At 41.8% G+C, this 23,256-nt stretch overlaps 1 protein-coding gene across 12 annotated transcripts in view; it reads right to left on the bottom strand.

Moving 5' to 3' along the window:
• The window catches only part of KCNMA1 (potassium calcium-activated channel subfamily M alpha 1), a 746,792-nt gene that overhangs the window by 30,695 nt on the left and 692,841 nt on the right, over nt 1-23,256 (bottom strand). For 7 of the 12 annotated variants that reach the window (XM_073878761.1, XM_073878752.1, XM_025850543.2 and 4 more), the window contains 2 exons: nt 8,548-8,661; nt 3,705-3,835 (listed from right to left, as the gene is read on the bottom strand). In XM_073878761.1, the coding sequence (XP_073734862.1) occupies nt 3,705-3,835; nt 8,548-8,661 (245 nt within the window). Of the gene's footprint in view, nt 1-3,704; nt 3,836-7,732; nt 7,814-8,547; nt 8,662-23,256 lie in introns of all 12 variants that reach the window. The other 5 variants (XM_073878759.1, XM_073878751.1, XM_025850539.2 and 2 more) reach the window with 1 other exon arrangement.

Raw genomic sequence — 23,256 nt, 5'->3', positions numbered from 1 at the left:
AATGAAAGTTCCAACAACATGAGGGCAGGGTCTTCCTCTTTCTTCTCCACTGCTAAATCCCCAGCATCCAAATAGTGCCTGGCATTTAGTTAAGTGCTCAGTGAAGGCAATGATCAATAATAATAAATACAATATTGAGCCTGTCATGTGTGAAGTGCTGCACTAATCACTTTACAGCCTTAACTCACTTATTTATCTCGACAATTCTATGAGGTAAGTGCTATTACTATCCCAATTTTAAAGATGATAAAACTGAGGCACAGAGAGATTAAGTTTACACCGCCAGTAAATGCTGGTGCTGGGATCGGCATCCGGGCAGTTTGGCTCTTGGTTCATGACTTTTCTGCCTAGGGAGGGGCCAGGTAGAACTCAAATTGGGGCTGTGGGTGGGGCGAGGGCTGTCTGTGGAAAAGAAGTCTGAACACTTGAGTGCCAGTTTCAGCTCTAAATGCAGAGACGCTTCCTTTCATCTTTTCCATGTGTGTGTGAGCAGCAAGCTGGTACCACTCTGAAAAATGCATAGCCTAGTTGTGAGCCTCTTCCTAGAGGCACATTCCCACAAGCATAATTATTCCTTCTGATCATGTGTTTCTGCTGTTGATTAGCAGGAGAAAGCCACGAGGCCATGTCTGCAACATCCCTATCTGTTCAGGGATGCTTGTGACAAATCAAAACACTATTCTTTTAACAAATGAGGCAGTAAGCAGCAGGAGTTGAGTTATGAAGGACAATATTCAGGGGATGTTTAGACACACGACTAAGTGGCAATTTGGGGGCTAGAAAAAGGAGATCATGGACATCTGAGGAGGTGAGTGTATGCGAACATCGTGGCGTTGCTTGTAAGCGAATGCCTGGGATGGAAGCTTACCTCTGGTTCCCGATGCTTGGAGTCTCAATTTCTCAATTTACATTCCTGCCAATCTTTTCAATTCCTTCTAGTTACTGCCTTGGTTCCTGACTAATCTCCTGGTTTTTCATAAATTAGGGTTGGGGTGGAATGCAAAGAAATCATTGGTAACATTTTTGTCAGAAGGCCTGATTCGCCTGGGTCTGCTGAGCCCGACCCAATGCAAGACGTCACAGTGGAACTTGTTCATCCCAGACAAGGAAAACCAGGCCTGGAACCATCGGATAGGTGTTTTGACTAATGATCTGAAAAGTCACTGTCAGTGAATCAGTTAAATACATCTTGCTTCAGGTTTATTCACATTATTGTCCGAAAGATCAGACACTGTGGCTGAAGTGCCTTGCACAGTTCTGGGCCCTCAATAAATGAAGCCGATGGTGAGTGCAATGACTGTTACTAGATTCCTGATACTCTTCTTTCCCAGGCTGGAATTCAGAAGGAATGCTTCGGCAGACCGGTCGCATCCACACGCGTCCATAGGTGTCTTAGCTCCTCTCTCCAAGACACTTCAGTTTGCATTTCAAAGGAGATTAGAGATGGCTTCTTAAAAATTTCAAACCAACCCACTTTGATTTCTCATCTGAGTTTCCAAGAACTGACTCACTGGTAGTGCTATAGACGGACAGAGGTGCCGCTCAGATCCAGAGGGGCCACCTACTCCCACCCCGTGGCCACCCAGTGCCCCTTCGGTTGTGTAGGGGTGAAGTTCTTTGCTGCTTAAAATCCATTTTATGGGCTTACTGGTATGAGAGGCTGGCTTCACGGGCATGTGGCCTGTGCGGTCACCCATGGTGCATGCTCAGAAGGGCCCCTCACTTGGCTGAAAGCTCTGCAGTCAACATTTTGAAGTTCTTAATAACGTACGAAAAAGTGGCCTTGCTAATTATATAGCTGCCTGGAATATCCTGCATGTCTGATATGTAGAAACATAAATAATTGTATAAGTTTGGATTTTATAAAATGTTAATAGAGTATTCTGGGGTTCTTGAACAAAAAAGCTACTGTACCCAGTTTAACCATCTTCTAGTGAGACCAGTCTCCCGTAATCTCTCTAATTAGGATCAGAAGTAAAATGAAATTTCTAAAGAGATGAATTACAGAAATCCATTGGAAACTGAAGACCAGTACAGACAATTTGGCACTGTCTGAGCACATCCCGTAGCTTTCATCATTCCTTCTGGCTTGCTTAAGGAGTTTGAACAAACTGAGCCCAACATCACTAGCAGGTAGAGAGGTTAGGCCCAGAACCATCAGGCCATCAGAAAGAAATCACAAGTCCTTGGAAACCGAGAGCGCCTTCTCTAGTGACCTTTTTCTCTCCTTCTTGGCTTTGGAAAGCAAAGGTCTGGCATGACGCCTAGTCAACCTTAATTCAGATGAATATTGCTTCATAATTATTTTTAAATCTATAATTCTAATTTTTTTAAAATAAGATATGCTTGCAGTTGGACCACATTCAGGAATATAGAATAACCTAAATTAGTCTTAAAAAGCTTTATGTTTTTTCTTTCCTCAAATAGAGGTTCTTCTGGGATTAGCTTTAATGAATAGCGAAGAATAATGCATAATTAGCATATCAGTTGTTTAACACATTCAGGAGAATAGCCTTCTTAAGCACTTTAAGAAATGTATGTGTATAAAAACTCTCAGAGCTATGTTTACGGTTTTAATGTGTTCAGTAAAACTCCTTTTCATGGATTCCTCAAAGGTCAGTTTTTATCCAGCTTATGTCTGTATTTTCATAAATTGTGAATTTGAGAATTCCAAAATAAAGAGGCTTTTCTCTATAATAAATAAAGACACTCAGTGGGAACACTTCACAATCCCCTCTTGTAACCCATTCTAGTGTCTGCTTTTGCCTTTTGCAATTCAAGAGAGCTCCATGAACTGGGGGCCTACTTTTTAATGTTACTTGTTTTGGGTCTCAAAAGTGAAAAAACAATGCCTTGATTGTTTGGTGCATATCAAGTTATAAAAGAAACCAGTGATGCTTTTGACCCCTCAGACAGCCCACCCTCCTCCCTTTGCTGCTACTTCATTCCTGCCCAGCAGCAGGAAACTGGCCATGCCTGACCCTCATGCAGGGTCCTCTCCCAGGCCTTACATTTCAGGGACGAGCAGTGACCTAGGAGTCACCCTTGACACTTTGTCCTCTTCCATATTCTGCTCATATTCAATCTATCCCCAAGCCCTATCAATCTTCCTGACCAACACCACCCGGACGCACCCCACTCCCTCTAGCCCTGCCAGCTCTATCCTTATCCGAACCTTGACAGCCCCATATTCAGATTTCCTGCCGCCACCTTGCCTCCTGAGCCGTCCTCCACACACCCGCCAAGACAATCCTCTTAAAACATAAACCGGATCACACGACTCGCCAGCTTAAAACCATCCTTCAATGCCTCCTCATTGACCTTAAGAAAAAAACCAAAGCCATGACAGTGGGTTTCTTGGTCTTATAGGTCCAACCTTGCCTCATACGCTCCTCTTCCTTTCTCACTGCGGCCCAGCTACAAAGGCTTTCTTTGGCCTCCTTAAATTGCCAGTTTCCTTCACCACCAGGCCTTTGCATTTTCTTTCCTTCTTTGAGGGGGATATTCTTCCCCACAAAATCTCCCCTCTTCCTGATCTTCCTCATACTTTCAAGAATTCATAAGCAAACATTTATTTGTACAACAGTTTGGTATCCCCTTCTAGATTGCAAGCTTTGTGTGGTCATGCTGTCCCCAGCTCCAGTCCTGCGCCTTTGATGTTGGAGGTCGGAGGTGCCCTACTCCCATATCCCGCACCCACTCACCGCGCTCATGAGCGAGTCCAGGACACTGACTGCAAATGCTGTCCCACATGCAAATGGCTGCGTGAGGTACAGTTCTGTGTCGGGGTCATCATCATCGTCTTGGTCCAAAAACTGAACATTAGTATCATTCACTAGAAAAAGTATAAAATGAGAATTAGCTCAAAAGACCACACACACGCAGCGAAGCCAGAGAAAGAGCACGTTACTGATTTAGCAACACTGAAGTCACTGAAAAGGAGAGAAAAGCATGGGAGAAGCTGTGGATGAATCTTGGGGTGGGAGCCAGTGGACTCAATGGACTGCTCTTATGTGATTGTTCAAGCTTCCCAGACCTGGAGAGCAATGAGTTCAAGCAGCCTTGCTCCATGGCAGACCACTGGAGAATGGCTGGACAGTGCTGGTCAGTCCTTTGGTATAGTTTTAGAATCATGACCGAAAAACACTTCAGGGTATTTTTCGGTTGCCAAGTCCTTTGAGAGATGGACATATTTCAAGGATGAGTAGCCATGAGTAGCCATGCTGGGATGCTAAGTTTAGCCACAGGAAAAGAAAGCAACTTATCGAGACCGGAGAGCAGGAGACTAGGAGCACAGCAAAGGCGCATAGCAAGGAATTCACCTGTAGGCAGGACCTACATCCTCCCTGGGGTCAGCCCGGGTAGGGTCTGGTGTCCCTAGCCCTGAATCCAGGACCACCCCGACAAGGCCCTGTTTGATAGAACAGTGACCCCAGGTGGGATGGATCCCTGGCTGTCTCCGGCTGCTTGCTGACAAGTACTTGCTGTGCATTCCGAGTTGCATGGGGACGCCCACGTTCTCCCTTTCCCCTTCTACACAGCTCAATCTTTTATGTGCTGCAGCTCCATGAGATGCTGTAGTTCATTTCCATCTGAGGATTCCTCAAGGACTCCTCCGGCAGGCAGGTGCAGACTGATTGGCTGTGTCACTGAGATGTCTTTAACTTATTAAAAATTAAATGACAAATTAATTTCCATTCCCATCTTGGCTTCAGAAATTATCAGTTTTGCAGAGCAAGTAATAGGGAAGAAAGTGTGTGGTGGGGGAGGAGATGAGCGCTCGTGATTTCTGGAATAATTATGGTGCTTTTAGGAAAAGAATAGATGAGGTTTCCTTTTTCTGATTCCTTTCTAAATGTATTGGTAATGAATTCTCTTTCCTAGAGTTATTGTTTTAATTTTTTTTCCTAAGCGTAACATTCTGGATAACTTTTTCTTTCAACTTTTGCTTGTTTATTGTGTAAGGCAGAATAAATAATAGGATAAAAAGCTAGGCATGGAATTAGTTTTAAATGACACCATCTTGTTTCCCTAGAGAAAAATTTTAATGGAGGAACATCTTTGCTCAGTAACACTTGAATTACAGGCTAGTGGGTAAAAGTACAAAATGCAGGATCGGACAAGTAAGCTTTGAATCCGGGCTCTGTACAAACTCTGTATAAGCCTGCGGCTTCATCATTCTGCACCTTACTTTCTCTCTGTATAAAATGGGAGAGTTACTAGCAGCTCTCATGAGATTGTCAGGAGGTTCCTAGGAGGTTGTGCTTGGTGAGCCTGGCCCAGGACCTTGACAAATATTAGCTGCTCTCGGGATTGCCTGTCTGATTAAATATTCTGTCTACCCTACTACATTATGAAAATTTCCAGCTTCCCTCCGCCTCTCTCAGAAGCAAGTAAGGCTTTGCTCAGGGATCCTACACCGTCAAATGGGAGGGAGCTTTTCCTCTCCTTCCTCCATTTACCCAAAAGCACATTGGAGGCCACAGTTTTGGCTTCCTGCTTTGTGAATCAGAAAATGTGAACTCTGGACAGTAATGCAGAGGAGCATGGTTTTAATTACTTAGAACAACCAAGGATGGTGTGTGCATTGACACTCCAAAAGGGGTAGCATCTGTTATCTCTTTTCAAGACCATGGGGAAGGGCTGGTAGTGGACTTGGAGGGCAAGTGGCCACAGGTAGGGAGAGATGGCTAGATCGCCAGCGAGCCAGGCATTTCAGTCAATGGGAAAGAGCTAAGGCAGGAACCACGGTTCTGTGAAAATCCTGTGTCTTGTTCTGGGAGAGTCTCACAGGGAGAGCAGACAGTGTTACCCAAAGCCTATTTCACAGAACAGTAATTATATGGTGCTAACATGTGATTTTTAACCCCTCCCCCAGTGTTTTAGGTCATAGATGACTAGAAACCAGGTTAAGTAGCCTTAAACAAATGTCCTTCTTGTGGAACTTCTAGAAGCTTTTTACCCACTACCATCAATTGAAACTCTCCAAGTGGATGAAGACAGGAATATACTACACAGCTTTAAAAGAACCTGGTATCCTTTGTGCTTTTTAGAAGGCATTTTACTGGTTTGGCATTATGCAGAACACATCTCAGAACATGCAGGTAAACAGTAAATATTTGTGGGGATGCGGGGAAGCGAAGTGGTCAGACGATGATGGTATGTTTGCCAAAGGTGGTATGACCACCAGGAAAATAGGGCTTAACACAGAAGGTAAGGGTGATGTGAACACATGGAAGGTTCTCTGAGCTCACAGAAGAAATCTGGTGAGGGAAGAAGGCTTTGGGAAATTCAGTTATGCTAACTGAATGTCTGCCTCATTGCCTCAGATTTGGGGCACCAAGCCTTCTCTTTCCTCTTCTCCTAATCACAAATTGAGATATCCTAGTTAGTTGGTAGCATACAAACTCCAAACAGAAAAAGAAATTCCTGGCAGTAATGATTTTGAAATGCCGCTGAAGGTTTCTGAGATGGAGATATTTGGATGAATTTTCCAACCAGCGGTCTGGGCTGCATGAGCTTCCTGGGCCTCTTACAACTCTAAGGTCCTGAGAAGAGCAATCCAGAAACCTAGGCTTTTAGCCAACTTCTCTAAACATGAAAAAGACACCTCTCCTACTGTTGGAAACAGAAAATAGTGCGATACTCCTTGACCTGAGTGAATTTGTCCTGATAAATAGCTACGTCTACAATAATGCAGTGATGAATGGTGGACAATTTATTCCTTAGTTTCCAGACACCTCACAAGCAAGATTACTGTGTTAAAAGCCTGCTCTCTTATTTCGAAATATATTTTGGGGCCAAGAGAATGGCATGTTCGTTTCATTTGTGAGTCATTCGAAGGCAGGTGCTCCCCACCTCTCTATCCACCCCTCTGCAGAGCAGTACTTTTGCTGTCTCTATTTAGAAGATCAATCCCCAGTTCTGAGACCTGCTGCTGATGGGTGCCTTTTACAGAGTTATTAACCAAGTCCCGGGGAAGTGTGAAGGGCCTGACAAATGTAGTCATGACCAGAACCCTTCATCTTCCTGGTGAGTCCACTCTGAATCTCCGGGAGGCTCTGGGCCAGCCGGGTGGGGGTCAGAGCGCAGACCTGTGGCTCAGTGGCTGCTAACCTCATCCTCGGCACCCTTCTTGAAATCTGGCTTTCATAAGAAAAAGGTCCCCTAGGAGCTGGCTGCTTTTATGGCCTCAGAACCAGAGCTTCTGAGAAAAGGTCTCGTAGGGGGGAAAAAAAAAAGGCAAATAAAGTCAGAATAAAGGAAAATAAACAGCTAGAGGGAAGGCTCCGTCTTAGGTTTCTTATCTTAAAATTTTTATATTTCTCCTTTGACTGCTCTGAGAGCTGTGAAGACATGTCAGTCAAACTGACAGCGTGTTGGAAGAGGAATATAAGGGAGAAGGCGGGAGAGCAGGGGATACATGGAAAGGGGGGGGGAGGCCCAGGCCAAAGAAAATGAATTAGAGCAAAGATGCTTTAGAAGCAACTGCCAGGTCAGATGGGTGTGATCAAAGGTTTACTGATGCTGTGTGGGGGAAAAAATCATTAAGAAAGGCCAGAACAAGACAGTCGATTCCAACCAGAGCCACAAATAAAACACATTCAAAGCAGTGCCATGGGGTAGTCTCTCTGTTACAGCCCATGAAATAAAAAACAAGCCGATGATAGTTGGAAACACCAACAACAGAACAAAAGGAGATACCGATGTGAAGGAAAACAGTGCTTCTTACCCAGTTCAGTTATCATTAGAATGTGCGTCCCACTGTTTTTTTCCTGATTGACTGATACCAAAGGCAACTTGCCAGGTTTAGCTAATTGGATACAGCATTTAAGGGTTGGGGAAAGGGAGTGGAGGAAAGTACAGAAAAAGAAGAGCATGAGGGAATAACAGAGGACACATTGTAACGTAAGGGGACCCATCACCGTAGGTGGTTAGTATTGTCTTGGGGGAAAGAGACCACTCAGCAGCTTTGCAAATTCACAGATGGTAGGAGGGAATGCCATGGCTGGGTTAAAAGTTGGGTTCCACTGGCCTGTGATCATGGCCGTCCAAACCCCATCTTATTTTAGGCCAGAGCAGCATTAGCTGAGAAGTTCAACGAGAATAGATTAAATGCCCACTGCCTCCACCCAGTTCTCAGAATGGGTTTGGCTTAGACCTGTGGCTTTGTACCTCAGTGGAGGGCTCTGATTGCAGGAGCTGTCTGGAGGTGCTTCCAAGGAAAATCACCAGGAAGAGTTCATGGATTATGCCTTTCCTCCTTTCCTCCCCCTTCCCTAATTTATGCCCCAATCTCAAATCCATCATCTCAGACTCCATTGAGAACAGAGACCAGCGTGAAGGAAACTGTCTATTCATCTCAGAGGAAAGATAGATCAGTTTTCCTTTTGGTAATCTGTCATATTGCTACCCATACCTCTCTTCACCGCCCCCCCCCACTAGAGCCCTCTATGCTGAAGGAGTTAAGAAACAGGCTACCCTCGTATCCTACATGGCTAGAAGAGAGGACAACAAAATCTGCCCAAAGCTGACATTCACCCCTACCTAGTTCAGTAATGATGGGGATGTTGACCCCAGTCGTGATGGATGGCTGGCGTAACATCCCGTGCACTGGGCTGTTATCTGGAGAGGATCTGTCCATTCCTGGAGGTGTGAACCCTAGTGGAAAAGAAAGAGAGAAGGGAGATAAGTCAGAGACATGGAAAGCTTGGGAATAATATGAGTATAAGATACATACTTAATTTAAAAAAAAGTAGTTTATGCATTATTTGCAGGTCAACAATTAGCACTCTCAGGATAAACTCGGATGTGTTGCTTTGGTGAAGGACAAAGTAGGAGGCCATTATCAATAATTCTAACCTGCCTTGATAGCTCCTTAAAAATGAGTCTCTACATCAATTACTGCTCTTGCTCACAGATTTTTGTTCCAGGCAGACAAGAAGATTGTACCTCTGTGCCTCCATGTGACAGGAAATGCTCTAGGCCATGAAAAGTGAACAGAACAATGTATACCATTGCTTCTGGTACAAAGATTTGATTTTCTGCCTCCCTTCCCAGACTGTGGCAACCATGGGAACATGGGTTACTATAGAGAGGAAGGCTGGGCAGCAGCCCTGGACAGTAACCCAGACCGCAAAGCATTCTGAGTGAGTGAAGAGGTGATCTCTGTTGCTTGAAGACACTGGGGATCGTGGTGTTGTTACCACGGCATAACCTAACCTATCCTGACTGATTACTTATTCTCTTGCCAGTGAGTGACTCAAGCCGGGGTTTTTGACAGATTCTTGTCAAAGGGAAGTGGGAGGAAATCTGCTTGGGGACTTTTAGGAAGGGTTTCCTTGCCTTAAAATAATCACACAGGAAGAGATTGTCTTTTAATTCACTGGACATTGCTCTCGTACCTGTAGTGCCTGGAATTGTGGCAGCCATCTTGCAACTAGGATGGGCACCAGCTGAAGACAAAGCCAGCTTAAGGAGATTGGCTGAACAAATGATGGAAAGATTTAACAACAGAAAGAACTATCCTTGAGAGAGCACCTGGGTGGCTCAGTCAGTTGAGTGTCAGCTCAGTTTTCGGCTCAGGTCATGATCTCAGGGTCTTGGAATTGAGCCCTGCATTGGTCTCTGTGCTGGGCATGGAGCCTGCTTGGGATTCTCTCTCTCTCCCTCTGCCCCTCCCCTACTCTCTCTCTCTATCAAAATAAATAAATAAATAAATAAATAAATAAATAAATAAATAAATAAATAAAATAGAAAGAACGATCCTTGAGTTACTGAATTAGCTAGCCTTAGAGCCAAAACCAACTGACCTCAGGATTTCTTACTACATAGGACTTTATATACAGTATATACAAATGAGATTATAATATACACTATGATAGTGAGATTGTCTATATTTTATATATATAATAATTACATATGTATATGTACATATACATATATATTTTCTTATGGTAAAAAATCCTGAGGTAGGATAGTTTGGTTTTGTACACACACACACACACACACACACACACACACACACACACACACTATATGTACACACACACACACACACACAATTTTATAAATATGTAGTTGATTCTTCCACAACAGAGGTTTGAGCTGTGTGGGTCCACTTATATGCGAATTCTTCTTGATAGATATAATGCAGTCCTGTAAATGTAATTTCCTTATGACTTTCTAAATAACATTTTCTTCTCTCTAGCTTACTTCATTGAAAGACTATGGTATATAATACACACAACATACCAAAAGTAGTTTCCTCGACACTTTATGTTTATCAGTAGGGCTCCAGTCACCAGGACGCTATTAACAGTTAGGTTTGGGGGACTCAAGAGTTATACATGTATTTTCAACTGTGCAGGGGGCTGGCACCCCTCAACTCCCCCATTGTTCACGGGTCAACTGTATATATTTTTCTTTTTGTGTAAGACCAAATGAAGAATTTTCTTCTCATTTGAAAAAGAAGTCCTCCTGACTACTGCAGATGCCCCTGGCTTGTCGCAGGTCCCGGAACTCCCCAGCATGCCAAACACGGACCTCATACGGTAAACGCGGGCACAGGCAATTGGAAAGTAGCCTACTTGGTTTCTGATCTTAGCTGTTTGAGCTTCTTAGACCCAAATCCCAAGCACATATTAGAATGAGTTTGGCCCAACCACAACTTCACGGCTGAACAGCTGCCTCTTTAAGGATGAGCATAGAGACCCACAAACATGAGACATTTATTTACCTCATATATTCATTTGGCGAAAATTAATTTTATCAAGTGACGCACCTGGCAAGTGCTACCATCAACTGTGCTGGCTGCAAGACCCAATTTGCTCCTGACCTTAGCACACAGGCAGACAGATGTTCACATTCACTTTGGTTTCCCTTCTTTGTCCTTGGGGGATTGGCTACGTGGGCTTATCAGTGAATTAAGGACTTGCAGATACAAAGTCACTTGCTAAGTTTCCAAGGACGAAATTCCAAACAGACCCATGTGGTCAGATCCCTGACCTAGCCTCCAGTAATGTGGCAATGTTAGATTGATTCTGCTTTATAGTACGTGTGAAGCTCCATCTATCAGGAATGAAATGACAGGTGCTCAATAATTGCCTGTTGTTTTCGAGGTGCATTATGCATGAAATGCCAGCAAAATATAAAAGGGTCTTCCTATTTTCTGCTCTCCTGTGTATAAATTTCATACTATTGAACGCCATACTTTCAGAAAGAAAAGGAAAGTTTTATTTACTGTTCATTCTCTGATTGCCATTAATTTTATTCTTTGTGTTGATATGCTGTGCACAGGGTAAGTAATGTCGAGTGACAGTATAATGTCCATCTTTCTAAACTTTGGAATGTGCATTTTTCAGCCAACCACATAACCAAGAACATGCATTTTAAATGCTAGCTGTTTTCTTCCCCAGAATAGCGAAGGGGAAAACTAAACTGTTTTCATCAGAAGTTTCATTCAAAAGCATGAAAAACTACAAGTGACAGCTGTGCAGCCTCGGTGGCTGTGACGTTTTTGAATTTCTTCAACTTGACAAGTAAACACCTTAAATCGGTAATGCTATATGCATAATACATGGCCTGTATTTTGACATCCATCATCAAATGCTGACTTGAGAAAATACGGGTTTGTACGTCAAGGAATAGCACCCATAAAACAGGGAGAAATGCAGGTCACACGGTATTAGGAAAACTGTATTTCATTACAGAACCTGCAACAAGCCACAGCATCCTTTTATTTTATCTTATTTAAAGATTCCATTTTCAGCTGTGAAAAGACTCAACTCCTTTGCATGAAACCTTCATTTAGAAATGACATGCTTGCCTCATAGGCCTATTTCATTTTGCTTTCATATTCCATTTTCCCCTCCAGTCGCCAAGCCTGGTTCCATTAGCATCTGCAACTGACAAACTACGGTGGGTGTCCAAAGACATCTCTCCATTAAAAGTCGCTTCTCTCTCCTATGCATGACCCCAAGAAGAGGGTGCTTTTGTTGGCAAGAGAACTTCAGCAATGATAATGTCTCTTTCTCTTTTGCTACTTTTCTAGCTACAAACTGTTCAAAGCAAAAGGCAGAGACAAAAGAAGTAGATTTCATCTTTTTTTTTCCTCCCCTTCCTATAGAGTTTTGTTAAAGATGAACAGAATTCATTAACATTGTTTTCTTAGAGGTCCTAATATGGGAAAACCTGTGGTTTGAAACGACAGGGCTGACCCAGATTCCCTAAATGGCCTTGGAGAGAAGAGAAATGCAGGCGCCTTCCTTCAGAAGAGACGAGGTGCTCTGGCCCTTGATGGCATCGACCCTATTCGTCATAGCTGCAGTTGATAAAGGGGCAGCTCTAAATTGTGTCCAGGTTTCCCAACTGTCTTGCTCCCCACCCCATCATTGTTTGCTGCAGTGGATACATCTTTGGTTGAACTTTAAGTCTCTCTACGTAAAACAGCACTCTAGTTCCGCACGTGAGAGCACAGTCACATGAAATATACTCCAGGGATCATAATCTACAACTGGAGAATGGTGAAACTGGCAAACTCTCCTTTCATTAGTTAAACTTAACACTGGAGAAATTAATTTTAGAAAACAAGCACTTATTTTGCCAGGAGAGAGGACTAAGAATGTTGGCATCTGAGAGATAGGATGAGAAATTCTTAATCAGGAAAAGATTCAAGTTCACTCTTACCAAATTGGTCTCCTGATTCTTTACATGTGTCCCTGTTCTCTCTGTTGAGCATGGCCATAGGAGGCAAGTCTGGAGCTAAAAATGACTTCCAAAGATTACCTGATCTCATTAAATTGAAGGGCCCTCCCCATTCCAATCCTCAGGGGCAGATGTGAGGGGCTTATGTTACCTTTCCATTGTTTTGGCATTAGGCATAAACGGTCCCAATATTGCCCCCCTCCTAAGCATGCTCACTCCACATGCGTTAAAGCTGGACTAACCCACTTTAGGCCACGAACTTTAGGCCAGAGACTGAGTTTTGTTTTTTTAAACTTCCTAGATTGTCTTTAGAATGCCTGCCCATAGAGAAGAAATGGAGTAGAGAGTTAAAATATGAACTTTGAAGTCAGATGTCTTGGGTTCTAATTCTGATTCATTTACTTAAAAGCTATATAACTATGAGCACAGCTCTGACTCTCTGTAAGCCTCTGTTACTTTGTCTATAAGATGGAAGTATTTCATACATAGGGCAATTGTAAGGATAAAATGAAACCATGTATTCAAAACATTTAGTATAATGTCTGGTATAAAGCAAGTACTCAAAAATTTGACTACTGATGATAATACTTCACTAGGTACACAATTATTTGTGGATAGGCATAGCATCCATCACCACTTCTTCCCTATGGATAAAGAATTGAGGAAGCCTTTGGCATATTTTTTTAAAAAGAATTTTCATGTAGAGTAAACCCTAGAAAATTAATGGTAAGGCAATGAGCACTACAAATCCATTTTGGTAGGAATAATCAGATCACTTCAGTGATAAAAATGAACTTCAAAATATCTAAGGAACAAAGATTTTTGCATAGGAAGATGGTCAGGATTTTCCTTAGGTACACGAAAACTGGGGCCAGTTGTTAAGAAAGACTAAGAAAGTCTCTTAATTCCTTATAGCAACTGCAGAATCTCTCTGGAGCCTTCTTTTTTCAGACCTGATCTCCCGATATTCTTGATTATTTAGGGATATAAAACTTCCTTCTTGAGATCCAAGGCTCCTAAAATGGTTTTTACTACTCTCTTCGTTCTTTTCCAGCATTTGTGTTCCTAACCATACGTGCCACTGTTGGTTCAGGTGAACAAAATCAGCAGTGTCTAATGTTCTTTTCATGGTATCGGTTACTCCAGGGGCTGGTAGCACTCAGCCCCTGCCAGGGAGGTTACCTTAAGTAACTTAAGTGACCTTTAGTTAAATGAGACAAGACCATTTCAGTTAGGATGGCTTCAAGTTAAAGAATTTAACACAAACATTTGGGCCATTCCTAAGAAGTTCAAGGAGAAGAGATAGAAGTGGATACAAAGGAGATCACCAAGGTTTTGTTTTTTTATTAGTTGTTTTGCGTGCTTGCATCTACGTGCAGCATTCATGAGGCATCATGTGGTTATAGGGGGAGAAAAAGGCTGTGGCTCAGACAAGATTTATACCATCGAGAACGGCTAGACTTCTAGACTTGGGTTGGGTTCCAGGGTAATGCAGAGGTGAGTGCATTAGAAAACGAGACTCAACATCATTGTCTGTATGGAATTCAAAACAAAGACAAGAGTGTTCTAGATTGGGAACAAAGAAGATAGGTGTAACTAGAACCTCAAGAAAAAAATTCGCTAACATTTATTGAGTGCTTACTATATACTGCACTCCGTTCATGTAATAACTTTAGTTCTCAGAACCATCCTATGTAGATACAACTATTTTGCAGATGAGGAAACCGCACCATGGAGAAGGTAAGTAATCAGCCCCAGGACACACCTAGGAACTAGCAGATCTAATTATCTGTACCCAGGTAAATTGACCCCAGGTCTCCTCTAACCCACCATGCCGCGACTTTTATGATGCGTTAAAGCTGGACGAAGAACTTTTCATGGGCCACCTTATTTATTCCTCTGAACAACTCCATGAGTGTTGGAACTGTTAACATCTCCATTTGGTAGATAAGCTAAATAAGATTCTGAATGGTCAAAGAACTTCCTCAAGCACAACCAGTTGGTAAATGGCAGATCTGGGAGTTGACCAGGCAGGCTGACATCAGAGCCCATGGATAACCATGTCCATGCTGCCTTCCCCCTGTGTGGGATGCTCCCTCCTTCTCAGGGGCTGACCCAGGCAGGCCCGTTGGAGGCCTGAGCCAGTCTTATGGTTTTGTTGTTAAGTCACAGGGCTTGAGCTCACAACCCTGAGATCAAGACTGGAGTTGGTATCAAGAGTCGAACACTTAACTGACGGAGCCACCCAGGCACCCTGAGCCAGTCCTATGCTTTTACTGTTTTCACTTTTAAACAATAGCTGATAACAACTGGGACCCATTGTAGTTATGCTTAACTTGCTTTGGTACGGTAGCATGCACAACTCGGTACATATAATAAATGCTTTATTACGGTACTTTTCCATGGGGGAAAACACAAAGTACTTTCTAAATCTTCCGTAGTTAAATCCCCAAGCCTTTCCAGGGAGAGAGAGCGATGGAAATTCTTATCAATCACCTCCCCTAGAATAGATGGAGAAATGAAGGTAAGTGCCTCTCCCACCCCCATAGATTTAACATAAAGGAATTGGTTCAAATGGTGGGCCAAATTATCTTTTATTGTGTGCATATAAATGATGGTTAGAAATCCATATGCTACGTTAAACTAGGGAAATAAATTAGGCCGAGTCATCTAGCTTTGCTGAGACAGGTATTCAATATGAAGTTGTAAAAGGAAAAGATCACCGTTAAAAATGATCTATAAAGACATGTTAAAATCAAGAGAAACATCTCATATTACATCATCTATGAGATGAATTAAATTTCCTGTTAATGCCAGGAAAAAAAAAATCCCAAAGTGAAATGTCAGATGAAGTGAAGATCAATAAAAATATTTTGATAAGTAAATGCAACAATGCTATTTAACACATGATTGGCAACTACAGAAACATAAATTATCCAAATTTCCCATTGCTGCTTATGGGAAAATTATGCAGATTAGAACTTGATTAGGCTTATATCATGAGACTCAATTTGGACTTTTAATCTATTAAGCTCCAATAAATGAGGCATCTGAATAGCTCCCCTGAGCAAGTACGGTAATAGCCACAGTAGTCATTTTGCAGTGTGTATTCCAACAAATTCTTCAGCAGCTGAAGTCAAGAAAATTCTACGTGTAGAAGCATAGAAAGCTTATGCTTTCTAACTTGTAGGAGGAACATCCACACGCAGAGGCTCGATGTGGAAGACAGATTTTTGGAAAAGTCTGCAAGAGCAACCCAGTCAAGGGAAAATTTTAATTTAACCTTGTAATATTTTTTCATAGTAGTTTTCAGGGCCTCCTACAAAGCTGGAGTCCCAGAGTCATGAAGCCCAGGCAGCTGACCAGTTGACTCAATAAAAAAATGATAATTTAACAAGGCAGCATCTTCTGACACTGTCCAAAGGGCACTCCAACCCACCACTTTCTGCTTAGGAACCTGAGGTGCGCTAGCCCAAGACAGGGTGCTGAAGGACAAAGTTTGCAGAGCTGGGGAGGGGGGCGTGGCGGGGAATGCCCCTGCCAATCTCAACCAAATAGCTCATATGCTTGGAGTCGATAAGCGTCCCAAGCCAGATCCTAAAAGCAGAACTTAGAAACCATATAAATAGACAATTCTGAGAAACCTAAACCACACCTTTGGGTCTCCTTGGCCTCTATCAATCATACTATGTTAGCCTCAAGAGTTTTAGAAATTCTCTAGTCAATCTCTCCATTTCACAGATGAAGAAACTGAGGCTCAGAGCAAAGAAGTTACCATACCCAAGGTCACAGAACCAGTTGGTGGCAGAACCAGGACAGATGATTCTCTGCTTCCCTCCAAGTCCTTCTCCACACAAGGAACCCATTCCACAATGAGTGGGGAGAGGCGGAGGGCAACCTTGTCCCCACCCTGGCCACAGGAGTGACAAAATGAAGACAGACAGTGTGACTTCACAAGGTCAGCAAGATGGTCCCCCCAAATCCTGGGCACATGGCTGGTTTAAGATGAACCTGTCACCCAAGCTGGGGTCAATGTATGGTCTCCCTAGGACCTGGTGTAAAAGACTATTTTTGTTGTTGTTGTTGTTGTTGTTTGCTGGGGCTGCAAAGCCAGAAGGAGGTAAGTACAGGGCTGTGGGTGACCATTTAGCCTGTCATGGGGCAAATGAGTCAAGAGGTAAAGTGAATAAGCTAGAGCTCTGACATCGTTCAAGCCTGTGGGCCCACGTGCATGAAGCCACAGGCACCACAGTTCTATGATTCTCTTTTTGTTTAAGCCTTTTCGAGTTGAACTTCTATCTCTTACAACCAAAATGCTCCGAACAGAAAATCTGTCTGCTTGGTGAAATAGCTCATGCACGTCTGATTTTGTATTAACACAAATAACTGTATCTTCATTTAAGCTTTCCTTTTCACTTCCATTGACTACGCACAAGACCTGGGTCAGTGAGACCTCTATTTCTTCTATTTATAGTAAGTAACATTTGATATTGTTGACAGTACTTTTTTCTAGAGACCATATTTGATGAATATCTTGGTAAGTTGACTCTACCCATTGTGTAATGTACCTCATGTTTTTTTAGAATTTGTGTTTTGGGTCTGAATCAAAGCAAAGCAAACTAAACCAACCAACCAACCAACCAACCAACCAACCAACCAACCAACCAAAGTTCTCCATAGCTGTTTGCTCATTAAGTTTTTTTAAGCAGACAATGCCTTTCCTTAAAGTAAGCCTAAAGAGCTTACTGTCCCAATATCTATCTCTCAAAGGAAAGAGGAAGGAAGGAAGGAAGGAAGGAAGGAAGGAAGGAAGGAAGGAAGGAAGGAAGGAAGGAAGGAAAGAAGGAGGGAAGGAAGGCAGGAAGAAAGGGACAAAATTACTCACAACTCAAACACAACTAAGACCACAGATTTGGAAAGAAATCTAATATTTATCTAGTCTAATGTTTTCATTTGCCCCAGAGCTCATGGTGTCATAGTGATTTTTCCACAACTTCTCAATTGCTTTTTTACCCCCTCTGCATTCATCTTACAACTTAAAGATAAGACAAACTTTGGCGATACAAATCAAATAACTTAAAATTTTATGTGCCCTTTGGCCTAAGCAATTCCGCTTCTAAAAATATGTGTACAGCCATAATTTCCTTATATTAAAGATTTGATTACAATAGTCTTCATTTGTAGTTATTAAGTAACAATGTTAAACTGAAAACAACAGGAATGTTCTGTTTTAGGAAACTGATTATGTTAAGTATAATCCAATAAATATAAGGCAGGAAAATACTTAATGACATAGAAAGTGGTCATGATAAAATATTTGTGGGAAAACACAGGTTATATACTAATATATATGGTCCTTTTTTGGGGGGGAATATATCTACAGAAACAAGACTAATGTGTCAACACTAATATGTCCACGTGGTAAAATTATAGGGAATGTGGGTTTTCTTCTTTTTGCTTATATGCACTTGCTAAATTTTCTAAAATGAATATATGTTATTTGTGCAATGAGAAAAAATTATCAAAATTATAAATAAAAGAAAAACTTGAAAGCTCATGTGATCTTTAGGAGTGGAGATATGGTGGATGGATGCACCCTGTTGAGCTCTAAAGATTCTAAATATTATTTTGAGATCTCACTTGGTTTGGAAGTTGGGGGAACTAAGGTTCTAGGATGGAAATAACCAGCTGAAGTTTACACATTAAAAAGTGAGTCTTCAGGGAGTCTGGGGGGCTCAGATAGTTGAGCATCCAACTCTTGGTTTCAGCTCAGGTCATGATCTCAGGGTCATGGGGTTGAGCCTCATATGAGGCTCTGTGCTCAGCAGGGAGTCTGCTTGAGATTCTCTGTCCCTCTCCCTCTGCCCTGCTCCTCCCACCCAACCCTCTTTCTCCCTCAAAAAAAGAAAAAAAAAAAAAAGCGAGTCTTCAGTGTTCCCAGGTCTCTGCCATGTCAACCTCCCATTACTTTGTAAGAGCCACTCAAGCTCAGAGGAAAGCATGCCAATTGCTCATGTGACTTAAAGAACACCGGGCACGTGGTGGAGGGAGGAACAGTCAGCTGGTTTCCAATACAGAGGAGTGGCACCTGCTGATTCTCATCCCAAGGCTCAGCCACTTCAGAAATGTGGTTTTCTCTCTTCCCTCCAAACACAGCTCCGGCCCCTCCTTCACCTCCTCCAGGAAGCCTGCCTTGACTACCTTCTTTCCCCCATTTGGTTACTTCACAAAGACATCTTTTTCTGTACTTTTCCCATTTTCTTTATTATTTTAAACTGAACAAATAAATTACTAATTATGTATGAATTACCACACTCTAATGTTTAAATGTTTTTTCAGTGTCTTTAATGTTTCCTTTTTTTTTAAATTTTTTTTGGTCTTCATACTTGTTAGGTTCTTCATTTCAATAAGGCATGGACTATGTCAGCCTTTCCTTTATTATTATTATTAATTCCAAATTAATTAATTCCGAATTGCTGCCACCACAAGAGGTCAAAGGCTGTTTTGCCACTAATATGGGGTCTCCTCTTTCATGCTGGATCACATTTCCAGTAAACCAGAGGCATGCTACACCAGGGAAAAGATAGACATATACATTGCAAGACAGTGATATGCAGTGGATACTAATAAAACACACAGAAACCTCCCCTGTGCTGCCAAGACTATATAGCATTTTGTTTCCATTACATCAATTTTTTTCTCCCGCTTTTGTGAGCATTAATCAAAGAAATGCAAAGAGCTCATTAAAGTGATAGATTGACTGAAAATGTAGCCACCTTTACATTATAAATAGTTTCTTTATGTTCTCAGTGCTATGGGCTTTGTTTTTCAGCATTTGTCATGTAGTTCAAATGTCCTTTTACTTTTTAAAACACCAAATGCCAAATGGGCCCCAGTTGTTTGGTTTAATATGAACCAATGGCGAGCGTAGCAAAAACCAGAGCTATGAAATCCCAGGCAAACTAAAAACATCCATATCTTAAGGGCACAGAAAATTAAGTAGCTGTAAGAGACGGATTTGCCAAGTGATCCAAGGCATTGCCATGCAATTCAGGAAAAGCAGAATCCCATCCCCGACAACTTTCAACCGGCTCTCTCTGAAAGGTTCTCCAGACAGGATGCCTGGCCTGAGAGAGCAGCCCAGGTTCCAAACATTTGATAGTCCTTTAACAGAAAGCACTGTAATTTTTTTTCTTTTAAGTTTTAAAGGCTTTCCTGAATATATGTTTATGCTGGCAGATGAATATATAACTGGGATCAGGTATTACCCCATACCCACAAATCTTCACTAAAGAAGAAGTTGATTGGTGCTAATTTGATTTTGAAAAGTCGTTTACACTATAATCAGTATCCCTTGACCACAACCTGAAATGAACCAAAACGCTATGTTAAAAACTTGAATTCTGGAGCTAGACTGCCTGAGTTTGAGTGCTGCCTTGTTCAGTTTCTCGTTTTGTGATTTGGGGAAATGTTCTTAAATTCTGTGCCTCAGTCTCCTCATGTGTAAAATGGGAGAGTAATATGTCATGAAGATTAGGTAAGGTAAATAATACAGGCAAGGGCGCCTGGGTGGCTCAGTTGGTTAAGCGACTGCCTTCAGCTCAGGTCATGATCCTGGAGTCCCGGGATCGAGTCCCGCATCGGGCTCCCCGCTCAGCGGGGAGTCTGCTTCTCCCTCTGACCCTCTTCCTTCTCGTGCTCTGTATCTCTCATTCTCTCTCTCTCTCAAATAAATAAATAAAATCTTAAAAAAAATAATAATACAGGCAAACTGCTTACAACAATGCCGGGAACAGAGTAAGCACTTCCTAAGTACTAACCTATTTGATGATGATGATGATGTCAACAATAGATTGGTAATGCTGACAGAGAAATGGACAGAGAATCAAAAGATGTGGGTTTTAAGCCCAGGTCAACCCTTAACTCCCTATGAGAACTTAGAAGGACTCAATGCATTATTCAAACTCGGTTTTCCCATCTATACATTTGAGGCAGATAAGGCAACGCCCAATCCCTCTGGTTCTTGAAAAACCTATCGTCCTAATTCTGGGGCGTCGTATATGACAGTGGAACCCTGATAACTCTGGGTTTAATCACTTATTCAGCAATGACTGCAGAGTCATCCATGGGGTTGTTTTTTGTTCAGGAAGTGGAAGAAACGGGCCCTTTCTTCCAGTATGCTAGCACATAGTCTGTATCAACAAACACATTGATGTGCGCATACAAGAGGCACACACTAAATGCACTGTATCATGGCAACAATGCAGCTTGCATATCACAACTCCAGGCATGACATCATATCATCTTTCAGGAGTCACCCATAAGGCACGATCCTCCCTTCAGTAACAGACAATCCGGCTTCATCTCTTATTCTGTGATTATAGTTATGGCAACCACTCTGGTCCTTAGTTTCTTCACCTGGAAAATGGGGACGACTCTAAGGTCCCTTTCAGCTCTGAAGTTTATGTCTCTTACATGACCCCAAATTTGTAAAGTAAACATGTCCAGAATACACTAGCAAGGAGAATCAAAAGGATCTCTTTTCAGAGGCTCTAGTACAGATCCTGCCTTTCAATTGTATTTTATACCTTTGCCCAGAGAATGAAATTGCAGTGCTCAAACCAGTGAGAAGGATGTACTTTCTCCAAAGTTGCTATAATGGCCAAAAAGGCCATAAATAACCATTTATTAAACAAACAGTATGGGCTAAAGGAAGAGAAACAGCCACAATTAGGCCCCTGGGGCCTGCAGGCATGGTAACATAACAGTGGGACTCTCTCATAATCCCAGGAATATGTTACCAGTTGTTCCATTTTCTTGAAGTTATCTTCATAATCAAGATGCTATCCCAGCCATTGTGGGCTTTACAACTATTTTTAATTTTAATTTAAAGAGCAATTAAAGAAAGACAATGGATACTCAGGATAATAAAGTAAGTGATTAGCAGCATGCAAATGACAAAGGCTTAATGATAATATGGTTCTAGTCTCCAAAGGGCTTGTCAAGAGAAAGCCCTTTCTACATGTGGTTGTTCAGCTAATGTGTCTCAACCCACAATTACAACATTGCTGACACCATTAACCAGTGAAACAACATCACTTCGCGAAATCCTTGTTGTCTCATTAAAATGGAAAGGGTCAGGTAATTTACCAGCGTTGTATGTCTAGTTTTGTTGTTGGTAATTAGCAAACATTACCCAGCACGGACTCCCACTGGGAACTGGAGAAACTTTGTGAAATATTAAAGAGGAAAGTCTTTATATTTCACTAGAAAACTGAAAAGAGATGCAGTAATATTCTCCTTGTCATTCCCTTGCATTTAGGAAAAGTAAGGAGCAGGCTGGACACTCTTTAACTTAGGGAGACGTGATCAGAAAGCATTGGGAAGTCACTGTTCAAACCAATACCCTGAATCAGGCTGTAAACTGGTAGACAGGGCTTACAAAAGGGGGTGGGGTGGGAGGACAGGAAAATTGCCAACTACATCTTTATTGCTCTTACTTAGGTTTTTTGAATTCATCTCCTTGAAATAGAGGAAAGGGGCTATAAAAAGTTTTCTCCTTGGAAGGCTTTGTAATTTAAATAAGCCCCAGAACTGTTTACTCAAAAAGTTATTGATATATATTTTTAAATGTAGAGATTGAGGAAATATATCCCAGTACCCTGACTTCCTGCCTTTTTGCTTCTTAATGAAAGGAACCTAGACCCCGCCCGAAATGCTGGCCAACCCTTGTTGTGTTGTCAGGAAGCAGAATGGTCTCGTATTCTTTAAATGGAACTTTTGGAACATAAAACACATTCCAATAAATGTGAACAGAAAATTATGAATTCATTAAACTACTTTGGTATCTTGTACTATATATAATATTTATATTCCGACTACTGTAAAATATGCTTTAATATCTTTAGGCAACTATAAGGACTTAAATATTTATAAAATGGCTAAAGATAAAGTATGGCCCTTTTATTCCTACATACAGATGATGTAAGGCATGCAATCAAAGACAATAACACTCTCTGCCCATTTGTCATCTTAAAGGAGCCGATCACTGCGCCATCCCTCGTGTGCCATCTACGTAAGAGTTGTTGCCGACACAGGCAACTCCAGAGGAGTTTGCGTCTTAAACACTACCTAGAGTGCTATACTTCACGGAAAACAGGGCTTTCTGAAAATGGAGACAAAACAATAAATTTGCAGGCAAAACAGCTCCAAAAGGGGCTTCAAAATACTGCTGTATTTATCTCTGGGACATCTGGGAACAGGAAGCATTTTGATTTAATATTTCATAACATAGAGGCAATTGCTTCCTTGCATGGTATATAATTAATGCTCATAAAAAGAGGGTTTTTTAAAAAAATCTACAGTATTCTAAATGCAAATAAATAAATAAATAAATAAATAAATAAATAAATAAATAATGACACACCTGGACTTCCTTTAGAAATGTGGAACAGCCTCATATAATTCAATAAAAAGAAAGCCACCATGAATTTATAATCACCTGGGGGCCCATTAAAAGTAGGTTTATAGATTAAGTGTGAAACTTCACCC

The sequence above is a fragment of the Callorhinus ursinus genome, unplaced genomic scaffold, assembly GCF_003265705.2.
Source record: "Callorhinus ursinus isolate GAN/ISIS: 27379988/994484 unplaced genomic scaffold, GSC_fseal_2.0 scaffold31, whole genome shotgun sequence".
In the NCBI taxonomy this organism is placed as follows: Eukaryota; Metazoa; Chordata; class Mammalia; order Carnivora; family Otariidae; genus Callorhinus; species Callorhinus ursinus.
Note: the sequence above shows the minus strand (reverse complement) of the source record. Positions and strands in the feature narration are given on the sequence as shown.